Genomic DNA, 23,296 nt, shown 5'->3' with positions numbered 1-23,296 from the left:
TCTTGTAAGCATTATGCCAAGTGAAATAAGTCAGCTAAAAAAAGACACACACTATGTGATTTCATTTATATGTAGAATTTTTAAAAACACACACACACTGAAGTCATAGATACAAAGAACAGATTAGTGGTTGGGAGGGAGGAACAAAATGGGTGAAGGTGGTCAAATGGTAAAAAATTCCAGTTACAAAATGAATTAAGTTCTTGGGATGCAATGTACAGCATGGTGACTATAGTTAATAATACTATCTTGCATATTGGAAAGTTGCTAAGAGATCTTAAAAGTTCTCAGCACACACAAAAAAAACCCATTTGCTATGATAGCTTCATTAGACTTGAAAAAGACTTGGATTCAAATCACAGTTACTTTGCTTATTAGCAGAATTATAATAGGCAATTCCTTTAACCTTCCCGATACTCTGATTTCTTTTCTCTAACATGAGAATAACCAAATCTACTTTGCATGGTTATTATAAATAGTTTTTAAAGCGAATGTATGTGAAGGTAAATTATAAAAACTATAAAAATATTAAAGAATTATTATTTGAAAAGATTTTTCTTAACCTTGGAAGTGATAAAACATTGTAAAATGTAATAATTTCCTGAAAGTGAATAGATTATTATTTTTTCACTGCCATAAGAATAAAGCTCTTCATACAGCACCTAATAAGTGCTAAACATGTTTAGTAGAGGAAGTGTTGTTATGTATTTATTTCCTATAGAGTGTATTAATATGGGAAAACGTGTGTGAAACTCAGCCCTGGATTTCAACACAGATGTCACTTATTAGCAAGTGTGTGTCAGTAGACATGTTCTAAGTCTCACGTTTCTTTTCTCTTCATATTGGGGGTAATAACCTCTCAGGGCTCCTGTGTGAGGTTCGAGGGTAAAGCACCAAGCATAGTGACTGGCACAGAGCTTGCAGGAAATGGTACTTCCTTGTTCCCCTCCAAGAGAACTATAACACTGGAATAGTAATTTTAAAAGCTGAATAATGATAATTTCTCAATAGCTAAACATTCTTAACCATCCCTTTTTATTTGTTTTGCTGATTTCCATATCGTTTTAACTTTTAAGTGTCTACCTCCCCTCCCACCATCAATACTTTGAAAAGCAGTTTTTATTTTGTATGCTTTCTCAGGTAATAAAAGAAGCCATTTTAACATTAAGTCTACACCATGGACAGCACAAAGGAGAAGAATGACAATTACAAAGATGATCTCCTTCTTAGGATGGGACTTAACGATAATAAAGCTGGGATGGAAGGATTAGATAAAGAGAAAATAAACAAAATTATAATGGAAGCCACAAAGGTATGTTTCTTGTTTCTTTCAATGTCTTTAATATGGTAACTTTTATACTTTTCGTTTAAATGAAAATCAGTAAATTTTAAATATACTTTTAATTATAATTTTAATTTATAACATTGTTAAGCTACGAATGGGCATGGAATAATCTTCTTTCTATTCAGTTGTTCTTGCCATCCCGTTTTCTACTTCACGTATACCTATTATGCATGTAAAAGCAAAATATCATGCATGTATTTTTTTGCCCTTTTTTTAACCCCAGGAGGAGAATATTGTGATTGTTGTGTTTTTTATTTTGTTTTGGTTAATATAACTTGGAGGTCTTTCTGTGTAAGTACTTAAATATATTCATTGGTCTTTATGCTACATGTGGATTAAATATAATTTATTGAACCAGTCAGAAATCTAAATTTTGCCGAAACTGGTTTGGCTCAGTGGATAGAGTGTCGGCCTGCGGACTGAAAGGTCCCAAGTTCGATTCTGGTCAAGGGCATGTACCTTGGTTGCGGGCACATCCCTAGTAGGAGATGTGCAGGAGGCAGCTGATCGATGTTTCTCTCTCATCGATGTTTCTAACTCTCTATCTCTTTCCCTTCCTCTCTGTAAAAAATCAATAAAATATATTAAAAAAAATGAAATCTAAATTTAGTGGTGGACATATGTCGTTTCTAGTCTTTTGTTTTTACCAGTACTGCAATGAATAACCTTGTATTTTATAACTTTACATATGTGCAAATGTAACTATAGGGGAGATTCCAAGAAGTGGAATTGTTCCAGCAAATGCAGATAGCACAAAGGGATACAGCATGTGCAGTTTTTATGAATTGCCCAGTAACCCTCCATTGTGATTGTATCAATTTACATTTCCACTATTAATATATGAGGGTATGTATTATCTTGCCACAATGTGTCCACACTGTGTGTTACTAAACTTTTGGATTTACCAGTCTATGGTAACATAGTATAGTATTTGTATTTCTCATGTCTAAAAGCTATTTGTATTTCTTTTTATATGAACTGCCTCTTAGCCTTTGCACAGATTTTGCTCATGGTAGTTTCTCCTGAGCAGAAGATTTATGTTTGCTTCTTTTTATATTGAATCAGTCAACTATATATGGCTCCTCCAAGACCATCAAAGAATTCTTTTTTTGTTGTTGTTAATGCTCACATGAGGATATTTTTCCATTGATTTTTAGAGAGAGTGGAAGGGAGAAGGAGAGACACATGTGAGAGAGACACATCAATTGGTTGCCTCCTGCACCCACCCCGACCAGGTCCCAGGAACCTGCAACTGAGGTACAAGCCCTTGACTAGAATCAAACCCAGGACAACATTCTACCCACTGAGCCAAACCGGATAAGGCTGAAAGAATTCTTTAATAGATTTTCTTCATACCACCTTTTTTGGTTTCATCTATATTCTACAGGCCCGGTGCACGAAATTTGAGCACTGGGGCGGGGGGGCGGGAGGGTGGTCTCTCAGCCCCACCTGTGCCCTCTCGCAGTCTGGGAGCCCTTGGGGGATGTCCGACTGCTGTGGAAGTGGGAGAGGCTCCCGCCACCGCTACTGCGCTCACCAGCCGTGAGCCTGGCTCAAGGCTTCTGGCTGAGCCGTGCTCCCCCTGTGGGAGCGCACTGACCACCAGGGGGCAGTTCCTGCATTGAATGTCTGTCCCCTGATGGTCAGTGTGCATCATAGCAACTGGTCATTCCACTGTTTGGTCAATTTGCATATTAGTCTTTTATTATATAGGATTATGAATATCCATGCAGTAAGGTATAAAATTTAAGAGAATTGCCTCATTCTTAGGAAATGCATGCTGATATTCACAGCAATTTACTTCTAATCGTTTAGGAAGAAATGGGGAGAAAAGGTGTGTGTGCGTGTGCACACACGCCACCAAATGTTGGGAAGAAACCAAATATTGCAGGAGATTAACAAATGCTGTATCTGGAAGAGGACATATAGTGATCATTGTACTATTTTTTTTTCAACTTTTAAAGGTTTATAGATTCCAAAATAAAAAGTTGAGGGAAAAATAATTTTAGTATATAAAATGTAGATACAATTTTGAAAGTTAAAAGGATTATGAGATGAAATAAGCAGATACAACATATGGACTCTGATTGGATCCTGATTAAACAAATACATAGGTGAATTTGAAGATGGAATGGATACTAGGTGATATTAAGGAATTATTGTTCACTTTATTAGTTATAAAAATGTTATGATTATGTGGGAAAATAACCTTATTGTTTTTTCTTTTTTAAATATATTTTTTATTGATTTCAAAGAGGAAGGAAGAGGGAGAGATAGAAACATCAATGATCAAAGAGAATCATGAATTGGTTGACTCCTGCATGCCCCCTACTGGGAATCGAGCCCACAACCCAGGCATGTGCCCTTGACCAGAATCGATCTGGGACCCTTCAGTCCACAGGCCAGTGCTCTATCCACTGAGCCAAACCACCTAGGGTAAAATAGCCTTATTTTTAAAGATGCATAATGTAATACTCTATGGACTAGCTAAATGTCATTATATCTGTAATTTAGTTTACAACGGGTCACTTAAAAAATCAATCAAGGTAATATGGCAAAATGTTAACAGTTGTTAAATATCAATGATAATTTTGTACATCTGTTCATTGTACTAATCTCTCAATTTTTCTGTTTGAGACTTAGTAGAAATTTTCATCATACAATTTTAAAAAAAGAAATAAACCTGGTTTTCAGGTTGAGAGATAGAATATTACAGTTATCTTAGACGTCCCTATCAGATCTCTCTCTTCTCTGTGTCCCAGAACCACTTATTAAATAATCCACCCTTTTTCTACTGATCTGCCATCCTTTTTCCTGTCCCACCGGATTATATTAGTCATTGGGAAAATGCAAACTAAAGTTACAATAAAGATTTTTAAAAGTTAAAAATGGGACTGCCATTTGACCTGGTGATCCCACTTATAGGAATATATCCCAAGAAGTCTGAAACACCAATCAAAAAAGGATATATGCATCCCTGTGTTCATAGCAGCATTATTTACAATAGCTAAGATCTGGAAACAGCCCAAGTACCCATCAGTTGATGAATGGATAGAAAAGCGGTGGTAGCTTTACACAATGGAATACTATGCAGCTGTATATATAAAAAAAGGATCTCTTACCTTTTGAGACAACATAGAGGGACCTGGAAATAATTATGCTAAGTAAAATAAGCCATTCAGAGAAAAACAAATATCACATGATTTCACTTATATGCAGAATCTAATGAACAAAATAAATTGACAAACAGAATATATCCAGAGACATGGAAGCATACAACTGATGATTCTCAGAGGGAAGAGGAGGGCAGAGATTAACCAAAGAATTTATATGTATGTGTGGATAACCCATGGACACAGATAATAGTGCAGTGAAGGCCTGGGGAGGGTATGGGATTGAGGAGGAGGGGTTAATTGGGGGGTGGGGGTGGGGAAGGGACATCTGTAATACTTCCAACAATAAAGATAAATTTTATTTAAAAATTCTAGAACAAACTAAAAAAAAATTATGCCATTCACACTATTATAGCCTAGAATGGCTATAATAAATAAAGCAGACATGGATGTGGAGAAATTGGAACTCTCACACATTGCTGGTGGGATTGTAAAAAGATTCAGCCACTTTGGAAAACAATCAGACAGTTCCTCAAAAGGTTTAGCGTGGAGTTACCATATGACACAGATTTCATTCCTAGGTACATATCCAAGGGAAATGAAAACATGTCTACCCACAAAACATGTACACATACATTCATTGCAACATTTTTTATAATGACCAAAATGTAAAAATAATCCAGATGTCTATCAGCCTGATGAGTAGATAGCTATTATGTTCAGCGATAGGATGATAGGTAATTTTCTGAAAGTTATTTTCTTTAACGACTAACATTAAATTTTTAAAAATACTTTTAAAGTAAAAGTGAAGGAGGTAACTGATGATCCATCTGGCTAAGGCCTTGGATATGACCTAAGGATTCTGTCTTGGGACACAGTGTTATTTTTTGAGTGCAGATATGTACCCGTCTTGGTTTATACTGTGCTTAGCACTGCCTCACAACAATTCTGTCATTTAAGGTAAGTATAAATTCATTTTACAGATAAAGAAACAGACACAGAAAGTTAATCTTAGGTTTGCTTAGCTAGAAATAGTTGAGCTAAGTTTTGAATTTAATCATTCTGATGCTCTCTTACTCTTAGCCTCCAGGTTATACTACAGTGATGCTTTCCTTCAGACATTTCTCTTATGCTTTGCTTTGCTTTCCTACATAGGGATCCAGATTTTATGGAAATGAGCTCAAGAAAGAAAAGCAAGTAAACCAACGAATTGAAAATATGATGCAACAAAAAGCTCAGATTACCAGTCAGCAGCTAAGGAAAGCACAATTACAGGTATTAATTTATTTGCTAAAGAAAGTGAAAGCTGGTAGAATAGGAATTGACCGTTTAAATGCATCATGCTCATGTCATAAGAAAAAACAAGGTAAAATGTAAATAAAATGTTTGTTATACTGTAAAACAAAAATTTAACAAATATGTATACTTTGTTAAAATTACTCTTCTTTACATAAAGATCCTACACTTAGACATTGTCACCTTCATCAAACAGATGAGTAAAAGGATCCTTAATTAGGTTAAATAACTTGCCTAGTTATTTGACAAGTAGTTGGCAAAGTTAGAGCTTACATTCTTTTTATTATATACATACTTGGCAGGTAGAGGGGCCACAGGATTAATGTGCCATATTTTCTACAATGCTGATTTTGGAGGAACATATTAACTAATTAAATTAAAAGGTAATTTAAAACATAATTGTCTGATAGTAAAACAAAAAGTCACATAAAGGGTAGAATGTCTAATGTGCATGAATTTTTAAAATAAAACACAAAAATTCTAAAAATTTGGGGGCTTTTGGCTTCTTCAGGATCTTTGGGAAGTAAATACTTTGTTTCCTCTGGTATTAAAAGTTATTTCAGGAGAAAAGTTTGATAAGAACTACACTGCCAGGGACCATATGGTAGATTGACAACTTAAAGCAGTCAAGGTTCTGCTAATAAAACTAAAGTTTAATTTTACAAATAATTTTATTGTTGATCAAATCTGATTCAATTTAACAAAGCACTTTACAACATAATGATAAAATCATAATATTAATTTGATTCTTGTGATAGGGTTAAGATCATAAATTTTATGTCTTTCTTACCAAACTATAATGTGTCATTTATAAAAAATACTAGGGGCCCGGTGCACGAAATTCGTGCACTGGGTGTGTGTGTGTGTGTGTGTGGGGGGGGGAGTGTCCCTCAGCCCAGCCTGCCCCCTCTCACATACTGGGAGCCCTCAGGCGTTGACCCCCATCACCCTCCAATCGCAGGATCGGCCCCTTGCCCAGGGCAGGGGACCCTCATTTCCCCCATCACTGGTTCTGCCCCCAGCCCAGACCTGATGCCTCGGCCAGAGGCGTAGACCCCCATCACCCTCCGATCGCCTGATCGGCCCCTTGCCCAGGCCTGACACCTCCGCCAGAGGTGTCAGGCTTGGACAGGGGACCCCCATCTCCCCCCGATCACTGGCTCTGGCCCCCGCCCAGGCCTGAGGCCTCTGGCCCAGGAATCATGCCTGGGCAGGGGACCCCCATCTCCCTCTGATCGCTTGCTCCACCCCCCGCCCAAGCCTGACACCTCTGACCCAGGCTTCAGGCCTGGGCAAGGGGACCATCATACCCCGCCAATACCCGGCTCCGCCCCCCGCCCAGGCCTGATGCCTCGGCCAGAGGAGTTGACCCTCATCACCCTCCGATCACCAATCACCGGATCGGCCCCTTGACCAGGCCTGAGGCCTCTGGCAGAGGTGTCAGGCCTGGGCAGGGGACCCCCAGCTCCCCGCGGTTGCAGGCTCCGCCCCTGCCCAGGCCTAACGCCTCTGGCTGAGGCATCCGGCTCGGGCAGCGGGGACCCGCAGCTGCAGCGGCACCGAGATCGTGGGCTCCGCTTTAGGCCCAGGCAAGGGACCCCTAGCTCCCGGGACTGCCAGCTTCGACCGTGCCCAGCTCCCATCGCTGGCTCCACCCCTACTTCCTGCTATCACTGACCAGGGTGGAAAAGGCGCCTGATTCTCCGATCATGGCTGGGGGGCAGGGCAAAGGCGGCCCTGGGGCCACCTTTGCCCTGCCCCACAGCTCTTAGCTCCCCCCTGGGTTTCCGATCACTGTCAGTGGCAGGGGGCTTCTTCCTGCTTTCCCTTTCGCCTCCCTGCATTGTGCCTACATATGCAAATTAACCGCCATCTTGTTGGCAGTTAACTGCCAATCTTAGTTGGCAGTTAATTTGCATATAGCCCTGATTAGCCAATGAAAAGGGTATCGTTGTACGCCAATTACCATTTTTCTCTTTTATTAGATAGGATATGCTTTCCCAGAGCACAAGCTAATTTTTATCTTCTGTGTTAAGTGGTCTGCCTCCATGATAAAAGGTGATTTGTCTACCAAATCATCATTTTTATTGCTTCATAGCATGCCACTGTATGGAGGTACCATAATTTATTTACTTTAACCCACCTTGGTTCCAATTTTTTTGTTTGTTTTATATACATCCTTGTGATAATCATTCTTACTTACATGTCTTTTTGCCGGCTCCTATACCTCCCCTCTGACAGCTGTCAGTCTGTTCCATGTATCCATACCTCTGTTTCTGTTTTGTTCTTCAGTTTATTTTGTTCACTAGATTCCACATATAAGTGAGATCATACGGTATTTGTCTTTCTCTGACTGGCTTATTTCACTTAGTATAATAATCTCCAGGACCATCCATGCTGTGGCATAAGGTGATTGTCTTTTTACACATTAGTTAGCTACTAATATTTCCTTTTTGTGGCAGTTTCCTCTTTTATTCTGTTAGGACGTAGGCTAAGTAGCTGGTACAAGAGACCCAAACATATAATGGTCTAAATAAGATACGAATTTATTTCTCTCTCACATAATAGGTAAGTAATCCCAGCTGGTCAGGTAGTTCTGATCACCATAGTAATTTTGAGAACCAGTTTCTGCATCATGTTGTTCCATAATTTCAAAATGTTATCCTTACCAGGATTGACAGAACTGGATTAGCTCCCTAATAAGGAAGAAAGAACAAAGGAAAAATTAAAGGCAAATAATTTGCTGACACACAAGTGAAAAAGAAGTTGCACACATTATTTCAGCTCACAGTCTTTTATAAGAATTTATGTTCCACGGTCACACCTAACTGCAAGAGAAGCTGTAAAATATACCTGGGTGGCCATGTGCAGCTGAAAATCTATTACTATAGAAGGGAGAGAGAATGGATTTGGGGGTTCAACTAGCATCCCAAAGCAATATCCTCTGTCTACATTTCTAGAGGAGCAGGTATCTTTTTTCTCTTGATTTATAGATATTATCATATACTAAGGATTTTTTAACCTGCCACTTGTTGTAAATATTTTCCCAGTTAGTTGTATTTTAATTTTACAGGGTTTTTCCCCCTATATAATTTTAAATGTCTATATAAACAAATCCAACAGTATTTTAAAAAATTTCCTTAACTTAGGTATTGTGCATAGAGGTTATTCCTCGCAAATAAGCCTATATGTTCTTTTTGTATTTGTATAGATTTTTTTATACTCCAATATTTAGTCTCTTTGGAATTTGTTTTGATGTAAGGTATGAAGTATTTTTTTCTTAAATAGTGAATATTATATTTTTCCTAAGTGGTATTATTTTCCCCAAATAATGATTCTCTTGTCCCAACATCACTATTGAATCATGAGCCTTTTCTCTACTGAGTTGAAGAGGCATGTTTATATACTAAACTCTCATTGTACTTGGACTTGTTTCTGGACTCTCCTGATCAATAGAATCTTTTCCTTTATCAGTACCATGCAATTTTAATTATTAAATTACAATAATATAATTTAATACCCTCCTTCACTATTCTTGTTTAAAATTTTTTTATTTTTCTCATGCATTCTTTTAAATAAATTTAAGCATCATTTTATCAAGTTTTTTAAAAATTCTATTCTGTCCACATTGATTCTGTTTTTAAATTGATATTAATCCTTATGCAATTTATTTTCTAGACCTTTTTTTGATGAGTTTTATAGATCTGTAGCCTGCGAATATCTTTAAGTTTTAAAGATATAATACAAATGAGTGGTGCAATATAGTATTTTGCTGTTCATACTGTTTTTAAAGCTCATATTTTAAAATATGCTAATAATTTCAAGGAATAGAGAATACCTGTATATGTTGTGCAACAGAATTTCAGATTTTGTTACAGTTTTAGTTGACTATTTCACAGGAGGCTCTCTGGCATCTTTTGCAAGGGGAATGACAGGAAATGTGTTTTATGTTGACTGTTAAATTGTTTCGTTTGTTAAGCTTCCTTTAAAAGAAGTTGTATAAATGGGAGGGGATTGAGGAAGTCCTACGGAGTCTAGAAGTTATGAGAGAACAGAAAAGTTTTCATAGGAAATGTGTTTCTATTTTAGAGTCATAAAATTTCTGAATAGTAGATTTTATTATGTGTGATAAGATAGTATGAACTATTGCCAGTCAAGCTGAGGTAAGTAATCTCTGTAGGCATGAACTCCCATAATATTAATTCAAATACTCTCTATGTATTCCCCACCCCATCCCATCCTCATTAGATTTCTTAAAGGCACATTTTTGTAGCTGCTAAAACATCTTATCATAAATTGAATAGACAAACATCATATTATAGTAAATGGCAACTACACAGGAAATCACTGCATTTTTACCATTTTAACACTTGATTTTATGAATTCAGATTTATTCAACAATTGTCAGAGCAACGCTCATTAAGAAAATGAAAAACAATATTTCTGAAATACTCTCCTAGATGTAATAGAAAAAGGATTTTAAAAACTTAGACATAATATGGATATCAAACATACCTCTAGCTTTATTTCAGTGATGAAAACTTTTAAAAGTCTATTTTAGGGTAGCATAAAATAATGGAAAGAGCACAGACTTTTGAGTAACCTGATTTCCAGGTCTAATTCTAACATTTACCAGCTGTATGAAGGGCAAATTACTTAATTTTATTGAGTTTTAGTTTCCTTATCTATAAAATGGGAGTAATAATCATTAAGTCAGAATTATTTTGACCATTAAATGCATTTACAGTAAGAAGCACTTAAAATATACCCTTGTCATTTAATATACTCAGCAAATGTCACATCTACTCTTAAAATTATAGATAATATCATTAAGCCCTTACCACTTTACAATAAGGGAAGTGGGGAAGAGGATAGTTACACTGTCATGTAACCAATTAGTGGCAGAGCTGAGACCCAGACGAAAGCCATTCTTCTTAACCTCTGTGACACATACTGGATCACGAGTGTGGCAAAAGGGATACCGTACAGACATGTTAGAGATTCATATCAAAACTTGAAAGTCATTTGGAAGGAAAAATTGAAGAAAGAAAAACATGAGTGAGGATTTCACTAGAAGAAACTTGAAAAAAGCAGTGGTGGGCATTTGGTAGATGTTGATAGAAAAGAGTTCAGAGAAGGGTGACTAATGAGAGATAGTAAAGGAAAATGGAATGTCTGAGTCATCAGTGGGGAGGTTTCCTTTTGGCAACTATACACTTGCCATGAGCCCAGAAAAGTCAATAGGTTGCTGAAGAAACCGCCCTATCTTTAATATATGAGTCCGAGGAGAATTTTTCCCATTTAGTTTGCTTTCTATTATCTTTTTCCTTTCCAACGATTCTGGGTTAAGATATTTCAGATGCTGCTCTGTTATTCTCAATTGACTCATATCTTAAGCATATTTTCTAGATTAATATAGAGTAATTTTCAAATCTTTGTTTTTATTAGTTTCCATGACTTTCTTATTTCTTTTTTTTAATGTCAAGATGCTATTCTCCAGTGTAAAATTGAACTGGAAGAATCGTTGTTTTAAGTCTGGATAATAAATCAGATTAATGTTGAAAAGTTTCATTTATTAGGCATGGTGTCTCACTGCATGAGATCAGCCTTCCCCTAAATTTTTCTACAAATACTACTTTCTCTTTTTTAACCAGAAATATATATATATATATATACATATATATATATATATATATATATATATATATATGTATAAATTTTATTCCTTTTTTCCCCTCCCTTTCTTTCTTAAAGTTCTTTCTCCGCCTTATCTGAGATAAGGTTTCTTCTTAGGTACTAAACTCAGAATTTAGTATCTAATACAATTAGTGCCACAGTAAGAACAGGAAAACTAATAAGGAAACATTAAATTCTGCAGTGCAGAGGACAGAGATTCAGTGAAGTTTCAGAGAAATATCTGAACTGATACTTAAAGGCTTTGTGACAGGAAGGGCTTTCTCAGCATAGAAACAGCCTGAAGAAGGGAAAGAGCACTGCAGATTGTTCAGTGGATGCAGCCGAAATAGGATCAGACCCTCTAGGAAGCCTTCCTATGACTGCTAGAGACAGATGTGATTCCGTGTGATTGTTTCTAAAAGAGAAGTTGCAGTCCTAACCTGCAGCTAGTGGGCAGCTAGCGGCACTATAATGCTGAGGGGAAGAGCTAAACTATACCCTTGTAACTCTCCACCTTTGAGGAAACCTGCCATGGGGATTTCCACGTGATGGAAATGGCTTTTATTCCAGAGATCACCCCATTTACATATTTATGGCTGTTTTCCCTCAATTTTAAAAAAAATATTTTTATTGATTTCAGCGAGGAAGGGAGAGATAGAAACATCATTGATGAGAGAAAAATCATTCATCGGCTGCCTCCTGCACCCCCCACACTCGGGATTGAGCCTGCAACCCTGGCATGTGCCCTGACCGGGAATGGAACCCTGACCTCCTAGTTCATAGGTTGACGCTCAACTACAGAGCCACACTGGCCGGGCTCCCCTCAATTTTTTTTGTTTTGTTATACAGCTAGACATTGATCCTTTTAGTAATCGGTTGCATTTATTGAATTTGTACCATTTGCCACCCACTCTTCCATGTTCTTTATGTATTCCATCTCACTCAATAGCTTTCTAATCTCTTTTCTCATAATTTTACTGGTTTTATTGACTTCTTCTGCTTGTCGAACATCAGAAAGGTCACACAGCCACCCCCAGCTGGTGGGAGACTGAGAAAGTGCATATTTAGCTTTTTCAGCCTCTATGGTAGAGGTCGCAAAAAAGGAACACTTGGGAATGGGTATGTCTGCTACATAAACCCTTTTCTTACTGCCCTACTTTGCTTATTTTTACCCCTTTTCATTGACCCAACTCTTTCTCTCTAAAGAAACAAAAAGATTCTTTAAAGATTAAGATTTTTTACTGTTATATTTGACATATATACTGAAATTTTATGAAAGAATAATTACATCTTAAATTTTTAATTTGATTTGTATCAAATTTTAGCCTTATAAAAGTAGTTCTACAGAGGGAATGTTTACATATGCTTTAGTATGATCTTTTGTTGCTCATTTCCTTTGTTGCTATTTTAAGATATGAATATTATGAATCAGATAGGAGTAGTTGTTTATTTTACCTAAAGTGAAGCTTTTAGTTACATAAGTTGTTCTCCAAATTTATAAAGCAGCAGAGTCATTTGATATAAGCAGTTGGAATAGTTTATTCTTCAATAAATACTTATTAAGTACCTCTTATACTTATGGGTATTGGGACATGTAAGAGTTGATAGGGAATGATATTTGAGAACAGACTGCCTATATTTGTGAAAATTAAAGTAATTATAAGCCTTAATAAACAAACAATATAGACAGGTAATTGGGTGGATGGGTGGGTGGGCAGATGGATGGATAGATGAAGAAAGACAGATAGAAGATACTTAGTAAAATATTAATGTTATGATTAGTAGTGTAATAATATTATGTTGTCAAAAGTATGTTAACTTTTTAAAAATTAAGGTTGACAGATTTGCAATGGAATTGGAACAGAGCCGGGATCTGAACAATACCATAGTGCACATTGACATGGATGCTTTCTATGCAGCTGTAGAAATGAGGGACAATCCAGAATTGAAAGATAAACCCATTGCTGTAGGATCATCAAGTATGTTGGTAAGTAGGTAAAGACAAAATGGAAATTTCATAATATATTCAAGTAAGCCTTACTGGTTTATGCAGGGGAAAGACTTTATTGAATTCTACCAGCTTAACTGCGTATTTTTCTGATTGCTTTATGTATTCAGTTACTAAATCCTTTCAACATCCCTTGAGGTACAAATTATTGTTTCCATTTGACAGATAAGAAAACAAACTTAGAGAGATATTTAATAACTTCCCTAACGTTCCAAACCAGGTAAATGGTAGAGTGGCATTGTACTTTCTGTTGCAAATTATATTTTTCTTAAGTAACTATTCTAGCTTAGAAGAAAAAGGAAAAATGTTATTCTAAAGCAGGGCTTTGCAAGCAATGGCTTGCGCACCAAATCCAGCCTACTGCCTCTTTTGTAAATAAAATTTTACTGGAACACAGTCACACCCATGCATTTATTATTGTTGTTACACTAGAAGAACATAGTTGAGTACTTGCAACAGAGATCATATGAACTGCAAAGCCTAAATAATTACTATCTAGAAAAGGTTTACCAACCCATTCTAGAAGTAACATATTTAATTAATGTAGTACTGTAATTAAGTCGTTTTTCCCATGATTTGGAATCTTTGCTTTTCTGATTACTATGTTGCTCTTCCTTATTTCCACCCTAACCATAGAAGGCAAAGACCAGAATAACTATATGTAACTTAAAATGTGTTGGGAATTAAAAGTAGTAACTGGAATGGTTGGGGTTTTGTAATTTAAAAAAAACACACACGAGTGTGTGGGGGTCAATCGGGGAAAAAGGAGACATATGTAAAACTTTAGACAATTAAAAAAACACACATATGTTTTCCAATGGTTAGAGCGTCAGCAAGCACACCGAAGGGTTGCAGTTCCTCGGCCCCCGGATTAGGGTTCATGCGGGAGGCAACCGATTGATGTATCTTTCTCACATTGATATTTCCCTCTCTCTTTCTCTCTCTCTCTCCCCTCCTTTTTCTCCCTCCCTCCCCCACTTCCTTCCACTCTCTCTAAAAATTAATGGAGCCTGGCTGGAGTGACTCAGTGGTTGAGCATTGACCTATGAACCAGGAGGTCACGGTTCGATTCTTAGGGCACATGCCCAGGTTGCAGGCTCGGTCCCAGGTCGGGGGCATGCAGAAGATCAATGATTCTCTCTCAATAAATATATATTTTTAAAAATTAATGGAAAAACTATCCTCCTGTGAAGATTAACAAAAAAAATAAAATTTTATATATATACTAGGGGCCCGGTGCACGAAATTCGTGCACTGGGTGGGGGTGGGGGGAGTGTCCCTCAGCCCAGCCTGCCCCCTCTCACATACTGGGAGCCCTCAGGCGTTGACCCTCATCACCCTCCAATCGCAGGATCGGCCCCTTGCCCAGGCCTGACGCCTCTGGCCTAGGCGTCCGGCCCGGGCAGCGGGGACCTGCAGTGGCAGCGGGGGGGTGCCGCGATCGGCGGGCTCCGCCCCTGCCCCTGCCTCTGCAGGATGCCTCTGGCTGAGGCGTCCGGCCCGGGCAGCGGGGACCCACAGCTGCAGCGGCCCCGCGATCGTGGGCTTCGCTTTAGGCCCAGGCAAGGGACCCCTAGCTCCCGGGACTGCCAGCTTCGACTGTGCCCAGCTCCCATCGCTGGCTCCACCCCTACTTCCTGCTATCACTGGCCAGGGCGAAAAAGGCGCCTGATTCTCCAATCATGGCTGGGGGGCAGGGCAAAGGCGGCCCCAGGGCCGCCTTTGCCCTGCCCCCCAGCTCTTAGCTCCCCCCTGGGTTTCCAATCACTGTCAGTGGCAGGGGGCTTCTTCCTGCTTTCCCTTTCGCCTCCCTGCATTGTGCCTACATATGCAAATTAACCGCCATCTTGTTGGCAGTTAACTGCCAATCTTAGTTGGCAGTTAATTTGCATATAGCCCTGATTAGCCAATGAAAAGGGTAGCTCGTACGCCAATTACCATTTTTCTCTTTTATTAGTGTTGATATATATATATATATATATATATATATATATATATAGAACACTTTCTAACGCCTTAGATAGCTATAAACCTAATTCCTACTACGTTATTATTTTATTACAAAACTATAATCTGTACATTATCTCTGCTCCCATGAGTATGCAGGCAACTAACAGTCCTGGTCCAAAAACAGTGCTTATTGAAAGGATACTCACCTTTCCCATAAATCAACTAATACTTGAAAAAATATGTTTAATTTCATTAATCCTATCTAATAAAAGAGAAACATGGTAATTAGCGTACAACCGCTACCCTTCCCATTGGCTAATCAGGGCGATATGCAAATTAACTGCCAGCCAAGATGGCAGCCGGCAACCAGGCAGCTTGAAACTAACATGAGGCTTGCTTGCTTCAGTGACGGAGGAAACCAACGTTCCCCGCCTGCCATGCCGGCCTCTGAGCCTGCAGTTTGAAACATTGTAATAAATATAAAAGCTAAACAAAACCCCAGAAACCTGTTTTCAGCCAGCCGGGATCTCAGAGCTGGAGTTATACATTGTTTCGATTATAGAACCGAAACAAACCAGATACCTGCTTTCAGCAGCGGAGGCCTAAGAGCTGGAGCCAGAGCTAAAGCTGGCCCAGAATAAAAAAAGAAAAAAGAAAAAAGGAGCGTTTGGGAGCTTCCGTCACCCGCCAGCCTGAAAACAGCCCTCAGCCCCTCACCCAGACTGGCCAGGCACCCCAGTGTGGACCCCCACCCAGAAGGGTGTGTGACCAGCTGCAAACAGCCATCATCCCCTCATCCAGGCTGGCCAGGCACCCCAGTGGGGACCCCCACCCTGATCCAGGACACCCTTCAGGGCAAACCAGCTGGCCCCCACCCATGCACCAGGCCTCTATCCTATATAGTAAAAGGGTAATATGCCTCCCAGCACTGGGATCAGCGGAGCCGCGAGGCCTCCCGGCACCGGGATCAGTGTGACAGGGGGCAGCGCCCAAACCCACTGATCGCCCTGTGGCTCTGTGTGTGACGGGGCAGGACCACAACCTCCCTATCCGCCCTGCTCTGTTCGTGACAGGGGAAGGCGCCCCAACCCCCTGATCAGCCCTGCTCTGTGCCTGATAGGGGGGAGCTCCCCAACCCCCTGATCGCCCTGCGGCTCTGTGTGTGACAGGGTGCGGCACCCCAACCCCCTGATTGGCCCTGCTCTGTGTGTGACAGGGTGCGGCACCCCAACCCCCCCCCCCCACAGGCCCTGCTCTGTGTGTGACAGGGTAGAGCTATAACCTCCCCATCGGCCCTGCCCTGAGTGTGACAAGGTGCGGTGCCCCAATCCTCTGATCCACCCTGCTCTGTGTGTGACAGGGGGCGGTGCCCCAATTCCCCTATCGGCCCTACTCTGTGAGTGACGGGGGGGGGGGAGCTCCCCAACCCCCTGATGGACCCTGCTCTGTGCGTGACGGGGGGCGCTCCCCAACCCCCTGATCGACCCTGCTCTGTGCGTACAGGGTACGGAGCCCCAACCCCCCTGATTGGCCCTGCTCTGTTCGTGACAGTTGGTGGCGCCACAACCTCCCCATCGACCCTGCCTTGAGTGTGACGGGGCGGTGCTCCAACCCCCCAATCAGCCCTACCCTGAGTGTGACTGAGGGTGGCATCATAACCTCCCAATCTCCCTGCTCTGTGCATGACAGGTGAGGCGCCCCAACTCCCCAATCGGCCCTGCTCTGAGCCTGACCAGGGGCTGCACCTAGGGATTGGGCCTGCCCTCTGCCACTTGGGAGCAGGCCTAAGCCAGCAGGTCGTTATCTCCTGAGGGGTCCCAGACTGCATGAGGGCACAGGCCGGGCTGAGGGACCCCCTCTTCCCCCCGAGTGCACAAATTTTTGTGCACCGGGCCTCTAGTATTATATAATACTATATACTTATGTATATTAAATTATGTATGTATGCATATATGTGTATATATACACCCATGCAAACATACACACATACCATAGTCATGTTAAAGATAACCCCACTGTTAAATTCACAAAATATTTACTTTCCTATAATTTTTATCCTTCTAAAAATTGCTTGTTTTCAAATTCAAAATGATTATCTGTTATATTTAAACAAAGATTACTCCCCGTGTATGTTGACTTAATAGATTTCTCTTCTAATGAAATTTGAAGCATAATTTTTTGTCCTGATAAACTCTTAAAAAATATCTATATAGTCATGGTGATGATGATACACTTTTCATTATTACAATCTGTTACAGTTGGAAATCTTTTTTAACGAATTGTAGGATTTTTAAAATGTTTAAGTTAGTACTCATAGTTAGAACTTAGACCCTGTAGCAGTTATTTATTGCTGCATAGTGAACCCTTTCAGTACTTAGTGGGCAACCATTTATTTGCTCATGTTTCTGTAATTTGACCAGATATGATAGGGATGGCTAATCTCTACTCTACCTGGGTTTGGCTAGAGCTATTTAGCTGGGGCTGGAAAATACAGAATGACTTCACTAACATGCCTGGCACGTCAACTGACTGAGGTGGTGGGAATGGCTTCCAGCCATCCAGCTTTCCCCTCTCTTGGTGCATTTTATTTATTTATTTATTTATTTATTTATTTATTTATTTTGCCCCTCACCCAAGGATATGTTTTTTTTTAATTGTTTTTTAGAGAGAAGGGGGAGGAGAGAGAGAGAGAGAGAGAGAGAGAGAGAGAGAGAGAGAGAGAGAGATACAGGGATAGAACCTGCAGCCTAGGTATGTGCCCCAACCCGGGATCGGACCTGCAACCTTTTGGTGTATTAAATGGCGTTCCAATCAACTGAGCCACCAGGCCAGAGCCCATGGTGCATTATTATTTAATATTCTGACCATGTAGGTTGCAGATCCCACAAATGCAAAGGCTGCTGACTTCATAATGCCTAGGCTTCATGACTCATAATTTCACTCCCTCACATTCTTTGAGTCAAAGCATGTCAAAATGCAAGTCACTTGGCATGAGGAACTCACCTTTGATAGGAGGAACTGTAAAATTTTGTAGCTATGATTTATCATCTACCACAAACCTAAAAGTTAAAGGAAGTCATATCTAAAATTTGGTTTCTGCTCTACCTTAGGTCTAGCGTTTATATAGATCCCTTTAGACTTACTTATATTTAAAACATTGGTTTGTCTTTTTAGTGCCATCTGCATTTTCTGTTCCAGAACACTGACCAAGGATTAGCGTAGTTTTGAGTCCTATAAAGATTTTTTAAATGCCATTTAAAAAGTAATTAATGGGAAGTTGATGTTATTATTGTGAAATAATGATTCCATTTGATAGATTCTGTTTTGCATTCTTTGACTTTTCACTTAATGTTCCAAAAAAAGATTTCATTTGTGATCAATTTGTATGTAGTGCTATGATCTACCATATTATCAGAGACTGTTGTCAGATATCATCTGTAAGATTTAGTAATGTTCTTTTTACTTTCAGTTTTTATTTCCATCTCCTAGTCAAAATTTTTTCACAAAAAAGATATTTAAGCCTTAAGAAATAAAATTAACTTTTAAAGTTCTTTTAAGCTTTTATCACTTCATTTTGGAGACTTAATTTGACTAACAATATATTAGACCTTTTGAATTTGTTCTAGATGAAAATTTTCCAAAATCCCAAATTGATCAAATTCCAAATCTGTACTATTGTACCATACTATTACTTTCTATATTATTACTTTCATGTAGCATCTATACTATTTGTACTATAATATTACTTTACATTTGTACTTTACTATTATTACTGGCTAGGGTGAGGGGCCGTGGGTGGTTGGCTGGCCGGCCCCGCCTCTGGGTGAACTGCCGGTTGAACTCCCCATTGAACTCCTGGTCGAGGGGACAAATTGCATATTAACCTTTTATTATATAGGCTCACCCATTATCATCCAGACTTTGATATATAGTACCATATTATGGGTATGCCTTAAAACCAATGAAGTTTAGTTACTGGAAATGTAAGGGAACCTTTTTATTATCGCAGTCTTGCTTATTACCTGGTGTCATATTATAAATATGGAGACAGCAGTGGGAGAAGGTCATGATGTCATCATGCTGTGATAGGATAAAATAAAAGCTTGATTTGAGACAGTGACCTAAAAAAGACATGTCCTTGAGTCCTGGCCTAGTGGCTCAGTTGGTTGGAGCATCATCCTGTACACCAAAAGATTGCAGGTTCACTTTCTAGTCAGGGCACATACCTAGGTTTCAGGTTCAGTCCCTAGTAGGGTACGTATGGGAAGCAACTGATCTATGTTTCTCTCTCACATCAATCAATCTCTCTTTCTCTTCTCTCCCCCTCTATAAACATATCCTCGGGTGAGGATTAAAAAAAGAGAAATATCCTTGAATTGAAAATGCACATCAGTAATGTGTTTCTTTTGAATGTATCGATCAATATGTTCATTTCGGTTTGTGTATTTATTCCCAAGTGGTCCATTTTCTTTCAGAGCACTTCAAATTACCATGCAAGGAGATTTGGAGTTCGTGCAGCCATGCCAGGATTTATTGCTAAAAGGCTCTGCCCACAACTTATTATAGTGCCTCCAAACTTTGACAAATACCGAGCTGTGAGTAAAGAGGTAAGTCTAATGTCTCACCCCTCCCTACTTATGCATAGCCTCCACTGACTTCCTGTCACCTATGAAGTCAAGTCCACATGCCTTCACACATCAGAATTTTGCCTTAGTTTATGCCTTTAGTCTCACCGCCTACCACTTATTCAATCTATATTTTAAATAACTGAGCTGTATATGGTATCCAGAATGCACCCTTCTATTTCCCAATTCTTTCTTTTTTCACAAGTTTTTTAATCTGCTTAGAAAACTCTTATGTCCCCAGAAAACTTTTAATTGCTCTAATAATAACCCAAATTAACTTTAGCTTTTTTCCCCTTAATCTGCACTGTACATTTTCTTCTGGAATCACCTGATATTTATAATTTACAAAATCTACTCAAGTCATTAATTTCAGCCTCTTTTCTGAATAATTTTTTATCAGTGTTTTTATTTTATTTTTTTTATCAGTGTTTTTAAAACAGTAGCAGAATTCACCTATTTTGATTAGCTTTTAATAAGCTTGAAAATCCTTCAAAGACTTTGTAAGAAAGAATTGTTTTAACTCCTACTATAATTCAGTAAAACTTTGGACAGTGTGGTAATGAGAACAAAATGTTTTTAGTTATCTTTAGTGTAGTTATTTTCATGTTAGAGAAATCTTTAAATTTGAGCAGGATTTAGATAGTTTATTTGCAGATAATGTTTTTTTATGTGTAAATGAACTATAGCATAAATTCATTATAAATACATTAATATTTATAGCTTGGTTTAAAAGTTTAAGGAAAAGCCATTTTTGTTTTATCGAAAAGAATGAGATAGCTTTGACTGTTGTCATAGCCCAATACTTGATGTTTATTGGCACATTCTATTCTTGTTCTTATAGCCTATGTAAAGGAAGTTAGTGAGTACTCAGTGCCTCTAGGGAGTACTTCTCATTCAGAATAATCTTAGTTGGCTGCCAACTACAGACCTTCCAAAATTTCATTTTCACTAGAAAGATTCTATTTGAGTACATCATAAAAATGGTTTCCTCTACAGGAACAGAGCTAATTAGGTACTCTGAGCAAAACTTGGCCAAGTTTTATGTCACTATTTTCTAAAATTACCTTTTCTAAATTTACTCAGCTGTTCATGTTATATTAAGCTAAAAAGCTTTCGTTTTATAAATCATCAAGAAGGGCTTTCTCATAATGCATCAGACAGCTTTTAAATACTAGATGGAACCATAACGTACTTTAGCAAGTATATTATTTTGGCAATCATTTCCTCTAGTTTCAGCTAATACTTCAATGGTTAAAAAAGATCGGTTTCATGTAATAAAACTGTATTATATAAAAGGCACTTCTAGAATCATATAGAGATTCAGACCTCTTTATGTATGTATTTCTTTTGTCCCAAGATGCAACTCCAGACTATTGTCCATCATTTATTACAGTCACAGACACTACAGATTTTGCGGTCTTTTCCCATTATAAATCCTGATAATTGAGCTTTGTTTTCTTGAATGGATACATGCATTAATGTGTATATTGAATGGAGTTTTATGTGCATGTTATAATTAATTGAAATAGAACTTTCTAAAGTAACATAGTACCTTTAAATAAGATTATCCTTTTAAAAATATACAAAACCATCATGAAAGGTGGGGGAGAGGAGGTTTCTATTTTTCCCATTTCTATTTTTGATCAACTTCTTAAAATGTAGTTTCTTAACCTTTTTTTCCTACCAGAATGATGTAAGATTTATTTGAATCACTTACTATTTCTAGATACAGGTGGCTAAACAGAGATTGAATCAAATAAAGCTATTTCATGGTCTTCTACCTTCATGATCTATTTTAATAAGAAAGAGAATTTGGACAAATGTGCCCTGGCGGTAAATTATTTATTCCCTAAATCCATGAGCTATTGATTGTAGGATCGTTACTATGGTTGCAAAGTAAGAATATTAATTTTTCTTATCGGCTGTATGTGACAAATTTTGCTATGGCTGCAAAACTTAAACCATTTTGTTCCTTTTGAAGGTGAAGGAAATACTTGCTGATTATGATCCCAATTTTATGGCCATGAGTCTTGATGAAGCCTACTTGAATATAACAAAGCACTTGCAGGAAAGACAAAATTGGCCTGAGGACAAAAGAAAGTATTTCATCAAAACAGGGCACGCTCTAGAAAATGGTAAGCAACTTATCAGAACAAACAAAAAACCCTTTGAATTTGAATTAACCCACTTAACTTATTAGCATGTATAGGTTATAGGAATAGCTATACATTTAAATGAAAACTCAGAAATAAAATATACCAGTGGGTTTTCTGAGTTAAATGTGTGGAATGTTGCCCTGGCCAGCTAGCTCAGTTAATTAGAGCATTGTCCCAATACGCCAAGGTTGCAGGTTCCATCTCCATCCAGTCAGGGCACATACAAGAAGCAACCAAATGAATGCATAATTAAGTGGAGCAACAAATCAATGTTTCTCCTCTCCCCCTCTCTTTCCCTCTCCCTCTCGAAAATCAATAAGTAAAAATTTAAAAAAGCATATGTGTAATGTCACTGATACACCAAATAAGATTGCTAAATCTCTAGACTTTAAAAGAGTATGCAGAGTCCCTGAATAAAGTGATTTTATAGCAGTCTTTTCCTAAAATCTAACTAATAAGGGGTTGGAATAAATTGAATCTGAAGAGCTTATCTGTTTAAGGTGGCCTTTTGTTGTAGTTGCTAAATGGAAAATAGATTTTAAAAAGTTTTGCTTCAAACATATCAAATCATTGGGTGGGTTGTTTTTTTTTTTCATCATTCCTAAATCAAAAACTCCAGCTCCCTTCTTTGCCTAGGACCTACTTTTATTCTTTTATATATGATGAGTCAGAAGTTTCATGATCCAAAGCATTCTTTTTAAAAGGACCCTTTATTACCTATCCAAAGTGATATCAAGAAACATGCAGATATTATGCACACTGCTTTCAACACTCTGTCAAAGGTATGATTATTTCAAATGTCTGAGCTGTCCTGGATTCCTGAACAAAGTTCATCTGATGAAAAGATAGAAACAGAAGGTTTGCTCACAACCCATAGCTACATTCCCTTTGCACAACTCATTGATTGCTTTGAGGGGCGAGGGGAGAGGGGAGAGGAGAGAGGGGAGAGGGGAGAAGGTATAGGCAGTGATGGGGAAACCTGTTTGTAATTTTCCCTGAAGCAAAAATGGTGAATTCTTAATGGCATACAATTATAACTCTCACATTGTTTGAGTCTCAAATCTTTGAAGCAAGTTTAATGTGGACATCAAATCACAACTTCATTACCTTCTTTATAGCTCTAAGGG

General features: G+C 38.5%; 1 protein-coding gene across 3 annotated transcripts in view; it reads left to right on the top strand.

Annotated features, from left to right (window-relative positions):
• The window catches only part of POLK (DNA polymerase kappa), a 61,928-nt gene that overhangs the window by 21,478 nt on the left and 17,154 nt on the right, over window positions 1-23,296 (top strand). For all 3 annotated transcript variants that reach the window (XM_059694310.1, XM_059694308.1, XM_059694309.1), the window contains 5 exons: window positions 1,141-1,312; window positions 5,614-5,733; window positions 13,265-13,417; window positions 19,864-19,995; window positions 21,995-22,148. In XM_059694310.1, the coding sequence (XP_059550293.1) occupies window positions 1,178-1,312; window positions 5,614-5,733; window positions 13,265-13,417; window positions 19,864-19,995; window positions 21,995-22,148 (694 nt within the window). In that variant the 5' untranslated portion in view covers window positions 1,141-1,177. The remainder of the gene's footprint in view (window positions 1-1,140; window positions 1,313-5,613; window positions 5,734-13,264; window positions 13,418-19,863; window positions 19,996-21,994; window positions 22,149-23,296) is intronic.

Source organism: Myotis daubentonii, chromosome 4 (assembly GCF_963259705.1).
Source record: "Myotis daubentonii chromosome 4, mMyoDau2.1, whole genome shotgun sequence".
Lineage (NCBI taxonomy): Eukaryota > Metazoa > Chordata > Mammalia > Chiroptera > Vespertilionidae > Myotis > Myotis daubentonii.
The sequence above is the reverse complement of the archived record's forward strand: the minus strand, read 5'-3'. Positions and strand labels throughout refer to the sequence as shown.